At 40.3% G+C, this 14,196-nt stretch overlaps 1 protein-coding gene across 1 annotated transcript in view; it reads left to right on the forward strand.

Annotated features, from left to right (window-relative positions):
* Positions 1-14,196, forward strand: part of LOC105562918 — an 86,766-nt gene that overhangs the window by 10,138 nt on the left and 62,432 nt on the right. The window contains exon 2 of the mRNA XM_012014092.1: positions 3,326-3,549. Coding sequence (XP_011869482.1) covers positions 3,326-3,549 — 224 coding nt within the window. The remainder of the gene's footprint in view (positions 1-3,325; positions 3,550-14,196) is intronic.

Here is a 14,196-nt window from a genome sequence, read left to right on the forward strand (position 1 = left end):
GGCCTTGAACATTGAGACAGGCTTGACATCTGTCTTTGACGGTACCAGTGGCAGAGCGGCTGTAATTGTTTCACATGCTTGAATAATTCTTCCTTGTAAAGAATTAATGTCATTAACCGGTTTTTCGTAGGATTTTTGTTTAATAGTACCCCAAGCAAAAAAATCCAATGGTCCGTCAAATTCGTCAAAGACAGATGTCAAGCCTGTCTCAATGTTCAAGGCCGTCACTTTGAACAAAATTTATAATTAAGTAAAAATTTTCATATTTTTTAATAATAAAGTATTTGAAGCACACTATTAAATTATTTATTATAACCCGATAACAATTTCATAAAATTTTATAATGAAAAAATGTTTAGATGTCAATATCTCTTAAACAATGCGTCTACGGACATGTCTCCAGAGGAAAGTTTTTTCTTGTTTTGAGGTCCTAAGTTCATATTTTAGGTTAGGACACTTTATCCTGAAACACCCTGTATATATTGGATTTAAAGTTCTCGAGAAGATATTAAATATTTAAAACCCGCTAATAGTCTATTAATTTTTCCAGACCAAATATCCACTTTTAATTAAAAATAAAACTGTGATCCTAACAAGCTCAAGAACATTCAGTCTATTTCATTATTCTCGTCTCCCGAAGACACTGAATCTTGTCGAAAATCTTAAGGAAGGAGTTTAGATATTTTGTCCATAGTGGATCATCTCGTATAAGAGAAGTTCGAGAGCCGGAACTTCTTGCTACAATAAAGTTACTTATCCGTTAAATTCGCTAAATCATGGTTGTCTGAGAAAATAGTTCTCTCTCGAATATTCTCGCTGCTCCTACAAAATTTATGTTCCCTAAAACTGATCCCGAACTCGACGAAGATTTGTGTCTTCGGTACTTGTTTTTCTGATCTCTAAATCCTCTCCCCGGGTACCGAATTTAGCCTCTTTAAGACTTCAGTTCTGCCGTATCGCACAAAGGCCTTTTGTGAATCTTGGAAGTTTCAAACGCTTCCCGTGCCCGCTTTTATTTGTCTTGAATATCCAGATGACAAGAAGCACCAGCTTACTCAATATTAAGGTAATGGCGCTTTTGTGCCCCTTCAAAACACTTGACTCGGCAGGATGGAATATACATGTCGCAATTATCGGGCGTATCTTAGACTCGTCGTGCCGCTACAAAAATAGCGACGTTCGTCGATATACGGAAGGAGCATCGGTTCTCGATTCACGTGTGATCGGGGAGTCAGAGGCGTATCGACGGTAGCCTCTGTCTCGCCGATCCGGAATGCCACCTGCGCGTGCCATAATACATTACTTAACGGCGAGTCACGTTTTTCCTGTTCACCCGCCTCACCCAGATGTGCAACGCAACGTACGTGTTCGACAAGCGGGCGCGGAGGTGTGAGGGGGACTCGTAAAATTTCATGTCAATGGCAGTAAAAGTTAACAGCTTGACGAAGTTGTTATTACACACGATTGTTGATAGTAAACTCGAGTCACGGCTCGATAAAACAGATACATTTGTACAATATGCCGCCCTGCACATAATGTAGTATGCTGTGCCGCAAATCGCACGTCGTAAAGGATCAAGGTTTAACGAGAAGATCACGACAGACGCGTTATTTACTCGAGAAAACACTAGCTCGCGAGACGAAACTTTTTCAAGTAGTCTAATTCTGAATACGCGTTTACACAATTTTGCGGATTACGCGACGTAATGACTGGACGGAATTCATCGCTTTACGTCTATCTCGTACTTGCATCTTGCCGCTGGAGCGGCTGGTAAATTATTACTATGTAATTGATCGCGCGCGGTGCAATGCTCGAGCTGGATTTCCCGCGGCTGTTTATTTGCCGCACACTCGCACGCTCCCCGTGCAACACGGCCGAAAACGCAGCCGGGTTGGTGACGCAACGACCGTTTTGCAGGCATGCACCTTAGCCGCACGCGAGCAAACGCATGCGTCAGAGAACCGCGGGTCCTGGGAAGTAAGTAATTTCGATGTTGCAGAGCCCAGCTGCAAAGGGATGGTAATGGGTTGGGGACAAAGAGAAAGGGGAAGACTAAGCGAGAGACGAAGACGCGAGCGCAAAGTTTCCAGAACCTCTGCAACCTCTGTTGCCTGTCCCGAAATATGTTGCGGCATAATGTCGAGAAACTACAGCGATCGCAATATCGTTCTGGTCCGGGACAAAGTGCGTCTGCAACTTATTTCGCGACTGCGTCGACTGCCGACTGTCGTGCATTCGTTATCATTCGTTTTAAATGCAAATCCGCAAATCTGCCGGCTGCAATCGCGCGCTAGCATTGTGGGCTATTTGTACGAGGGCGTCACGGCGCGTCATCCGCGCGCAAAAGTGGAATTTTCAGCGACTGACCTAGAAAAACGTGATTTTCATCTTTGTAAGCGCGGTTTTTAAAGCGTGCGCGTAATGGAGCAAAAGTGCAATTGCATGTTTGTTTCATTCCATCGAGGGACACGTGAAACGCGAAATATTGCAGCCGACCGAGCGATGACTTTGTTATCTCTATATAATTTTTGAAAATGTCGAGTCGTGCTAATTTAATGCTGGTGTTCCTTTTTTTCGAATGCAGATTTAAATGCGTCGACACACGTTATGATAAAATACTATTGCTACAGAAAAAACCTCTCTTAATCCGTGATACAACACGGAGAGACGGATATGGTTATCACATGTCTAATTAGGGTTGGCACAACCCCAATAAATAGTAATATTTGGGACAGCTATATCCGTGGTTATCATACACTGAAAAAAAAATCTGATAGATTCAACCAGTCGTTAGAAAATAGACGAATCTGATTTCCTTTAGGATTTACCAGATGTGTAGTGAAGTCTAGCAAACTTCTGGTTATGAAATATCGAGCCCTATATATCGTGCTAACTAGAAATTCTGTTTCAGCCAAAATACATACATGTCTTGTTGATACAATCGAAGCATTTTTCTCAGTGTACCCACAGTTGGTATGATAAGTAGTGGAGACAACTATACGCGTTTTGTGCAGCAAACTTAGCGAATGTTGCAGCACAAAACAATGTAGATGCCCCTACTATTTATACGGCAACACTTTAGTTATTTCTGCCTTAGCCGGTCTTTCCGCGAAGATACCGTGAAGAAAAAGTTCATTGTATTATACGATCAATTTAGACGACGTCGAACCGTTTTACAATTACATCCCACTTTCACGTTTGTACGGTTAAGCCAATGTCGTGGAGAATGTTGATCGCGATAGGATACGTATGTATCGAACCCTCCCCGGTCGCGAGCGAGCCAGATCGATTAACTCCCTTCCGTCTGTTTCCGTTTCCCTTACAGACCAGATGAGCGACGTCTGCAAGAAGTACTTCCTGCGGGATCTCTACAGGAAGATAGACGGCGCCGTTCTTACCTCGCAAAATGAGAGGGACCTCGATTGCGCCATTACTTTCCAGACTCACAGCATCCTCCAGCGGTTTATGCTCCGATTCGATCAGCTGCAGTTAGACTGCAACGACCATCTCTACATCTACGATGGCGCGCACGCGGTCGGTAGTTACAAGGTAAGTCGCAGCCATGAAATCTACGTGTATGTGTGTGCATGTGTGTGTGTGTGTGTGTACCGAAGGATATTATCGAGAGCAGAGAGTGCTCGGCTCTATGGCCTTCGTGGCGAATTATCGCGGGAGCCGCTCCGATAAGACATCTCACGTTTTCCTTAATGATTTTCGATCGAGAGGATAACGAACACGTACAAGAGGAGGAAATTCCGAAAAAATTAATGAAGAGAAAAAGAGACGAAATTTAAAAGAAATTGAGATTGATGTAGCTTCGGGCAAATCGAGATTTCGATGTCGCACGAGAATAGCTATCGATATGCCTACTCGCGGCGATGAGGATCAGAAAAGTGACTTACGGTACATTTTCTCCGCGATATCGAACATTGAACGCGCCGGAGATTATCCCGTTTTGAAACTCTGCTGTCGCATTATATGTGTTACACGGAGAGATTTAATTTACATTATTATATTAGGATTATCGGAGGTTACATTGCTGATTATTCGAAGGGTGCAAAATGCGCCGATACTGCAATTTGTGCAACCTCTCCCGCCGGCTATCGCCTGTTAATGCGCGAATAAATATCTCTGGTCGCGGTGCTAAATTTTAGCAATGTAATCTGCTTAATAAGGCGCAAAAGGTCAATGTAAATACACGGCACGAGCAACCGAACGAGTAAGCGGCCGCTCGACGCGAGATCGTCTCGAGATGGTCGGAAACGGGTCAAGGCGAAGTCGAGATAATATTCACGATAACACATGAAGCGTATTCTTATGCTAAAATAAACAAAAATTATTAATGCGCGGCCGTGACAGTCGTCCTGTCGATCCGGTATTCAGATTAGTCACTGAGGTTTCTCAACGTTGAAACTGACGTGAGCCACCATTACGTACGGATCGAAATCCTTCCATTATTTTCGTAATTAGCGAATACCTGCTGTTTCTAGGAAAACTAGGTAAATATAAGTATTACGTAGCGTACGCCTAATGTTAACGGAAGCGAAGGTTAACTCCATAATTAACTCGAGCTCAAGTTTTGTCTAATGAGGACTTGATACGTTAATAGGCGAACTGTTTAATAATGAATATGCAAAACGTTTAAACGACACATGCAAATGATGCAAGTGTACAAGGATATTATTTTTCAATTAATTCGCGATGAATTTTACTGCAGCGCAAGTTCTGCCCAAGAGTTAATTATTAAGCTACTTAATGCTATATAGCACGAAAGTGTTTAAAGGATCAACTGGGAGCCATTAAAACGCGGCAATTTGCGCTGAAATTGCTGCGTGGCTCGTGTTTCAACTAGAAATTGCAGACGGTATTAAACGGGCTAATACACGGTGTCATACGAGTTTAGTCTCGCCATCAAGGCGAAAACAAAAATTCATAAATGGAACTATAATATCGTTTAGAGATAATATTAACTTTTGTCTCTGCCGCTATTTGCCATTCGCGAGCGCTCACGTATTATGGTATTTTTAGAGAGTAATTATTTTTAGACATTTTCCTACCGGCGAGAAACCTGTGTTTTACGTAATATACTCACTCTCGGCGAAATACTGGGAAAAAAAATTTAAAGAGTGAAGGTTAACTACATGTGAGACTGTCTTTTACGTCTGTAAAAAATTCCTAAAAAATTCTTTCCTGTAAACTGAATATGTGGGAAGCATTTTGTTGTGCTTCTAAAACAACGAAGCAGTTTAAAGGATGCCTCGTGGCACTGAGAATGTCAAGCTGTCAGAATCATAAATTTTGTGTTATTACTAGAGAGACGTTATGGATAACAAATGCTTGAGAAAAAGTGGCGAATAATATCGTTGCGAATAATTAACATTCTAAAGTTTTGGGAGTGAAAATAGAACCATTGAGTAAAATATTCGCTCTATTGGAGTAAATATTCGCTCTAATGGAGTAAATATTTGCTCCAATAGGTGAATATTTCACCTCCATGGTTCTATTTTCGCTCAAAAACTTTGAAGAGTTTATATTTTGTATATTGATATCATTTGTAATAGTGTAAAATACAGAAATATTAATCCGATTCTATTATTAATGCTTGAGGACAGATCCGAGTAGATACAATTTCAATATAATTCGCAATCACATTCAATGCAAAACGAATTCCACCGCGCTTCTTTTCTATCGGAAAGATATGAAGAGAGAGCAATTTAAGAATCCTCATCCACGATCCTTGTCGATTAATTCGACGGCGTAGCTCGAGACGGAGACATCAACGGCTGAAGATATCTCTGCGAACGACTTTATTCAACGAATCGGCCATTAACGAAAGATCGTGACTGATGTACTCGCGTAACGTTTACGATTTGCCACGGGGATTTTTCTTGGGTTTCCCTAACGATCGGCCGTGTGCAGCCGATGCACTTCTCGCGTGTATTCGACGCGGACCGACCTAATTGCCATCATCGATCAAAGACGCCGCGCTAATTGCGAGAAGAACGATGTTATTTTCCACGTTTAGAATGACGCTGTTGCGGAGAGAGGAGGAGAAAAGGGGGATGGAGGGAAGGAGAAAGAGGGAGAGAGAGAGATTCTTCTCTTGGGTTCGCCGGCGAGGTTGAATTTTAATGTATTCCACCCATTATGCATTCCGAACATGGCCGGCGCGGGACATGGTAACGCAAACTTGCGCCATTAATCAAGATTCGTTTCTTGAGAGAAGGACGCGAACGGTTTCAGTTCCGCCATTGTCTCAAGTTTCCTTCTTTGATTTTTCGCAATCGAACCGATGTACTCCCGAAGAGTCTTCATTAGACCATACCCTTTTTTCACCGTCTCTTCTTTTAAATAAAATCTGACACCCCGTTCTGTCTCTAATGTGTTTACCGCAAATAATGATTTCCGTATCGATAAAAGGAAAATTGATTAAACGCAATGCCGATTATCGTAGCTTTTCACGCACACTTTCGCGACTCGGGTGGAATGTCGCGACGGTATATTTCCCGAACCAACCAACACTCTCTGAAAAATGAATTCATTTTTTACAGCTCACCTCCCTATGCATCCCGTGGATGCGTATCCGAGCACGAGCTTGTTTATTTATTAAGCGCACTCAATTACGCTTCCACACCGGCCGTAAACAACGCTCTCATTCGCAGCCCGGCTGCAATATAGGGTGGCTAAAATCACATGCAATTCGATCTGTATTTGTATACAAATTACTTAAACAACATAACAAAAAATGTACGTATAAATTTACGCGATTATTTCTAATAAAAATTATTTGCAAAGATATTTTCGTGAATTGCTGCTTATTGATTTAAAAGTATTCGAGTTTGTTTTACTGTTTCGAGAATAGTTGATTTCTTACGCGGATGTACCGTGGAAAGTTTTAACATTGACATACGCTATCTTTAAATGATTAAGCCAAATATTATCTGGAGATAAAAATACTTCGCTATCAAATACATCATTTTTCATGTAATGTGAAGGTTTAACAAATACACTCGCACGTTTATAGACACCACGTTAACGATCAAAAGATACGCCCTACATTACTCAAATGTTGCACCTTATTTTAGCCATCCTGTGTGTATTCGTTGCCGCGATATTCACGTTTTTCGAAGCGCAGAAAAGTGCGATATTCGGCATAATTTAAAAATAAGCGACATAGCAGCCCCGCGTGTTACAGTCAGTGGAATATCTCCCTAATTTAAATTGCCTTCGGGTACTTTTCGTCGCGATATTACCGGCGATACGGAAACGTTTGCTACGTCACATCTGCACGTCGCTGATTGCGCGCGACGCCCATAGATACACGTGTGACAGAGAACAGAAAGTCAGAGAGCAATACAATTTTGCATAATGTCACTTTAATCTGTTTTGCGTCTTTCCTAATAGACCATCAAGCGTGCTTTCTTTATTGCGCTGCTCTTGCATCTCATTTTCAAAGTTGTTACCCGTCTTTCCGTCGGAAATACTCCTTCCACTTTTTGACGTATCCGTTCGCGAAGCGCAACTCTTATTCCGATACGCTGTTTCTTCGGCAAAACGCTGTATTTTGGAAAATAAAATGCAGTATGTATCGCGGTATCATATAGGATAGGAAATGTATTATTCATCCTTTAGACTGAAACTTTTAGCGGAAGTCATAAATGTAGCAAGTTGAATACGAATAAGTGTGAATGAGGAGTGAACTTCAAAAGTACCGCGCTAAGTTTATTATTTTCTACCGCACTGTAGAAAAACTTAGTTTTAATTTCAGAATTTTATTCTTGTGTGGACGTATGGTAATTCTTCTTTTAATCCTGACAACGGGATGGAAATTTCTCGCGCAAAAAAAGATATTACAGACGTTTGAATTGGAAAGATCTGCCAATTAATCCTAATGGTTTGAATATTCAATCTTTTGCGTTACATGCTCGCGTTTTTTTCCTTCCTGTGAGTAGGGCGGCACGTTTTGCGTGACACAGAAAGGAATACACAGGAAAGCCCTTGTCATGAGAAATGTCTGAAGTTTTAATTTTCAAATTGCGTTGCTCCAATGCGACCGTTGTTAGGAGGGCGATATTTTTAACAGGATCCGCTTATACTCTTTTTCTTGTATCCCCGTCCTGCTGGATTAATTTGCGTCCTGGGATCCGCGAACAGGCGGTAAAGTTCTAATTTCGTAACTTGTAATTAACTTGGCCCGCGAAGCTAACTTCGTTCACGAAAAAAAGAGACGTGGGAGCTACGGAGTTGGCGGAAAAATCCGTTCTTTAATTGCTAATTCAAATAACGTAATTAACTCTTTATCGATGTCGAGTACCCTTACTGTAGATTTTCCGCTCTGTCTTCGATAAGGGTCAAGACAACCAACGAGTTTATACAATTGGAGGAAAAATCACATGTTAGATGCTTTTGTAGAGAGAACTTGGCAAAATCTGCCAAGTGTAATAATTGCAAAGCGAGCTGTTTCGTAACTTACTTTGCAGCTTAGTGGTCATTAAGCTGTACGAATTATTAACAGTATCACGATGTTACAGAATCTTTTTCTTTAGGGAATATACGTCTATAGTTAAGGGGATGCTGGAGTGATTCTACACTTTTGCACCTTTCTAACCTAGAAACTATCAGTTCGCGGAAACACTTGTGTAATATACAAATTAAATGACTTACGTGTACAGATCGAAAGCAGCTTGCTATTCCGGCTAAATGAAATAACAGTATGGCATCACTGAAACTAAGTTTGTAAGTCTAATAAGAAATAATAGTGAGCAACACACACATACAGTACATGTGGTATGTGTGTTGCTCACTATTAATTTTTATTAGAATTACTTACAAACTTAGTTTCAGTGATGTCATATTGTTCTTTAATTTAGTCGGAATAGCAAGCTGCTTTCGATCATCTGTACACGTGCCATTTAATTGGTGTATTACACAAATCTTTCCACGAAACAGACAGTTTTAAGTGCAAAAGGTGCGAAAGTGCAGAATCACTCCAGCATCCCCTTAAGAATGCTGAAAACGAGAGGCCGCATTGCGGACGGAGATGAAGCATTCCGAATTTCCGGTCTTAATATTAAGATCGTTCGGTGAATGTACCGGATTTCCGAAAACAGACAGCTTCAGTTATCGTCGTTTCACCATTCGTCGAACTTGTTGAGACGTCGGTCGATGACGGTGGCGGGGCGTGGCCGCGAGAGAGGTCTCGTGGAACCGGAAGTTGTGACGATATCGCTTCAACGTGTCATTAGTTGAGCCAGCTACGAGCAGCGGCCTCGGATATTCGCGGGTGAAGTTACACCCCTGCCGACTGAGAGAGTAAGGCCTGGTCATTAACGGATGAACTTCGAAAGGCGGTCCTGTAAATCCGTCAAAGCCTCCGCCGCCGCAGACTCCCTGGTACAAAGCTCTCGCAAATATCTCGAGATATTGATAATGGAGGCGGGAGATGATCCGCAGCATCTTCCATGTTTCAGCACCGACGTGCCACTAAATACCTCCCGTTAGATATGCGGGGTATTACGGAATGTTCCTCCCCTCTCCATATATAGCTTTCAATTAATCCGTAGGTATCTACTTCAGTGCTTTAGATAAAGTAGTAATTTCCCCTTTCGTCAGACCCATCAATTATGTTTGATATCGCAATGGCAAATATCTTATAAAATAAAATAAATAAATTGCTGATATGTGATGAGAGGGAAGACTATCGTTTAAAAATATGATATTAATCTAATAACATTCTCAAAATATGAGAGTGTTTCACCATGATTTCTCTAAAGAAAGAATTGGGTAGATCTTCAGAAAGATGGGAAAGAACTGTGATTGTAAGCTGCAAAATTTTCCTTAATGCAATCGTAATATCTGTGTTTCCCCCGTTAGCCGAAAACAAAAGTCACGTTATTTCGGGCAGATATGAATTGCTGAGATAGCTTTGATACGCATAATTTTCATCGAAATAATTATTCGCCGTAAAAATTCCAACAGATCGGCACATTATATATAAATGCAGTAGTGCAGTCGCGCTTTACTCATAAGAGCGCAACTGCGTTTCGTTTTCGCGTTATCGTTTGAAGGCAATTGCTATCCGACGAGTATCGCACAAGTTTTTCCCACCGATTGTCGAAAATATATCATTGTATTTCTCGCAACATATAATCGCGATGTAGACTCAACGTTACCACACCTATGTGTTTCTGGGGGAAAAAAATCGTTTTACTTCATTCGAAGCCAAAGGCAAATTTGTTCTACTTCGTGCACGCAGCTTTGCGGGGCTTTTAGTTTTCGCGTTTGCTTCCACCGGCAAGCGCCGGTAAGCCGCTGTTCTTCTTTTCGCTCTAACCTGACGGCTGTTGGCCCAGACAAAGGCTTAAGCTTGTAGTCACGTCGGCTACACGCTAACTTTTAGAGTGTCTTCAACATACATGCAATTTTCCATTTAGTTGTCAGGCGCAAACATGGTGGCTCGGAAAATCTGCGTATTCTTATAACACGCTGACTGCGTAGCTCTGCTTGCGCGAAAATCTTTCGGTCAGAATTACATATTTTCCGAGTTACCAAATTCAGTACCAATGTGACGTTATTAATTATTAATACATACATGTAAATGTATATATAATTAAATAACACTAAAAAGAACCGATGTATTTTACTCGTCGGAATGGATGTCGAGTTAAGCTATACGAATTCGGATCACTAGAGCAGCGCACAACCCTCTGCGCCACGATCGCCACTGTATTTCGAAGAATATAAAAACTAAATGTACGAATCTACAATTTCAGTAATACGCGTTGTTCCGAAATTTAAAACTGATGCACGATCGATACCATTAAAATATGCAAATTTTGTATTAATCGTTAATTAGCTTGTAGCCACAATTTTGCAATTATAATAAAACGTTTACATAATTACACAGTTTTTACTTCATTTTAATGCATCACGCGGGAATCGTACTATTAGCATGTACATAATAAATGTTCAACTGCGCTTAAATTACAGATTGCGCTCAGACGTGACTATGTAAGGGAGACAAAACGAGCAACGGATTCGTTGTAATAAAAACGAGGCGTCTTTCTATTCGGTGAATGGCAGCTGAAGGATCGTTCCTCTGTCGTTTCCAACTTTCGCACATCCGCGATTGCGCCAGTGCGCGAGTAATGATAACGTCGACTTGAACTTTCTTACGGCATGATATCGCCCCCGAGAATTTGTGCAGTGCTTACCGTGGAATTTCGCAAGTTCCCGGGAGCTGTGCAGCCTTGTCGAGGCGTCAGGGAGAAGGACTACTGAGGGGGGGGGGGGAAGAGGATATTAACTAAGAGAGTTACCGTAAAGTGTTGCAGCGCGTTAAGTTGACCGAATTTATGTTAGTTACCGCCGTTTTGGCCGTAGCCTCGACCAGTTACGTCGCGCAATATTCTAAAGTATCACGGCTTTTCGAAAAGCGCGGGGTAACAATTACGGGGTGATATTCCGAATTTCCGTGCGGATTTGCGATGAAAAACATGATGTTATTGCTTTACTTTGGAGATATTTAATGGATACATGCAACGACAGATATTGCGAGACATAAAAGCTCACGCGCGATACGCGATTCTAAATGATTAGTTTTGATAAAAGCGATGTTGGCTTTATCTCATGCTTATCGCTACAGGATTATGTGGTTTTGCCGAATCACGTAATCTGTGAAAATTCTACGTGACTGAAGCCCATAAATAATTTCATCTTTCATTCATGTTTTATCTGTCATATAACGGTTATCGAATTCTTTCCACGTCAATAAATGTTTCAAGCCAAAAATTTCGGATTCTGCTTTGTGCCTCTCGAATATATTCGTGTCTGTACAACAGTTTTATTATTTATTTATCGAACTTTTTATCAGCTCTAATTAATAGCAAAATTACTGAAACATTCAATGTGTTCCATTGCGATATTATATCATAATTAAATTGTTTAATTTACAATGTGACACGCTTCTTTTTCCATTCATTTACGAATATTCAAAGCGAGAAACTGCCCGCTGTGTAATTTCAACGAGCTTAAATGCGCGCACTTTTTTTCTGCATGTACAATAAATCGTTACGAGCATTTGCCACTGATAGAAACTTCAATACTAGACGATGATTTGAAAGCACTCACGCGGAAATGAGATCGTACCATTCCGCGAAATTCTCTACATCGAGAGCTTCAAGATGCCGACAGACATCTCTTCAAGTTTCATCACCTCGTGCATATTTTAGTCACTTCCACTTTGCTTTATTTTTATCTCTTTATCGGAACAGCACGTATTTGCTAGTATATCTGTTCTGCCTCCTCTATTAAATGTGATATTGCCTTCAAACTTTTGACATCAAATATCAGCAGGTCCTTTTATCCTATTTGATTTGTTATCCTTCAAGCTTTTTGACATATTTCTTACTTTTTAATGTACTTTTATCTTTCACAATTCATGTAAGAAAGAAACGTACGTTTATTTGTTCCCTAATTTTAATAGAACTTGTAGAACCGTAAAAACTATGTTACCTAATTATACACACATATTATACGAATACATGCGTAATTAAATGCACTGAATGCAACATAATTTATCGAATGTCTCTTTCTCTCGTGCGCGCACGCAAAGACTCTAATTAATGGTTCATTAATTACCATTTGTCTTTTCTTGGAATATTGCATTGCTAGATACGAAAATTATGTTGTTCCTTAACTAGTAATTAATTATCTCGCCGACACTGAGAACAAGACGTATCGAATTACTAATAAACGTACAAACCTAAGAGCCTTGTCGCGTTAATAAAGACTGAATTACTATTGTTTCACGTTCGCAAAGTGAGCTAAAATAATGAAGAGCATTAAGTCCTCTCGCTTTACCTTTTCAGTTGTGCCTTTCAGTAATGCATATACGTGATGCATTGTGTAATATTAAATTTCGCTCAGACATAAATTTTGTTGAACATCATGAATATCAACAAACAACAATAAAATATTAACAAACAAAATATTAAAAGAATCTTATCGTGCAATAAGATAATGATGAGATTTACGTTAATTAAACGACTTCATTTTCATTAAAAAATGATTGAAGTATATTCTTAAATTATGTGTATTTACTTAAACTATGTGTATTTAATTAAAAATTTACGTGCTTCTATGTTTATTATTAATTATTGCAAATTAATAATAAACATAGAAGCACGTAAATTTTTAATTTGTTATTTTATTTCAATTTCATCTAATTTCTATCGAAAACTAGCAATCGGATAAATGTTGTATTAATTCTATCATAATCAATTAATGGCATTTATTCAAAATTATATACTTTATTGAATTAAAAAATTGTGTTTTCGCGAATATCGATTATATCTGAAATGAGCTGTTAATCCGATATTTATCCGAACCAATTTTTAACGGATCGACGACTTATTCGAAATGAGAGAGCTGCGCTTTCGCGATAAGATTCTCGCCGATTCGAGTTCCTCGCGCGAATTTACATCCGTTCTCGTCGAGCGCCGCCCTGGAAATATTCAGTTCAATCGTACGATCTGTAGGTCGATAAATCCGCAGTCGAGGGGGACGACCGAGATTGAGTCATTAGTTACGGGGATAAGACTAATGATCCAATCCCTCGAACGCGATAAATCAGTTTCCCAAGCGGGTGAACTTATTCGGCTTACATCGGCCAACCCGCTGTAACCGGGTGTAATGGCGAACATTCGGCTCCAAGTACGAGTAACGTACTGGCGGGCAGTGTGTAGTAAATTCGCAGTTATGAGCTGGTTCCGTGAGTACTCCTACCTTGTGATTTACGCGGTACCATACGGCTGACACGCTAACGCGTTTAATGGCGTTACGTCTCGAGTGTCGCTTCGAATGGAGAATTAATATCCCGATCCTCCGTGGATCATCCTTTCAAAATTTCAGAAGGCTTTGTCCGTTGCCTTCCCCGATTTATATTCGAAGACTTATTTGTGTATCTCGATAAACACTTTATTAGTTGCAACAGGAGAGACTTGAGAGAGAGAGAGAGAGAGAGAGAGATCATTTATGATATTTTATCATAAAATCATTTTGCCCATAATTCATATGACACGTTTATTCGATTTTGCACGTTTCTTCGCGATTAATTATTATCTTGGCGTATGGGAGATCACGTTTGCGCCGTTAATACTCGTCTTACTCGGTTCTTGCTGGCAAAATGATAATATA

This window comes from Vollenhovia emeryi, unplaced genomic scaffold (genome assembly GCF_000949405.1).
Source record: "Vollenhovia emeryi isolate VEMERY1.0 unplaced genomic scaffold, V.emery_V1.0 DF939182.1, whole genome shotgun sequence".
NCBI lineage: Eukaryota > Metazoa > Arthropoda > Insecta > Hymenoptera > Formicidae > Vollenhovia > Vollenhovia emeryi.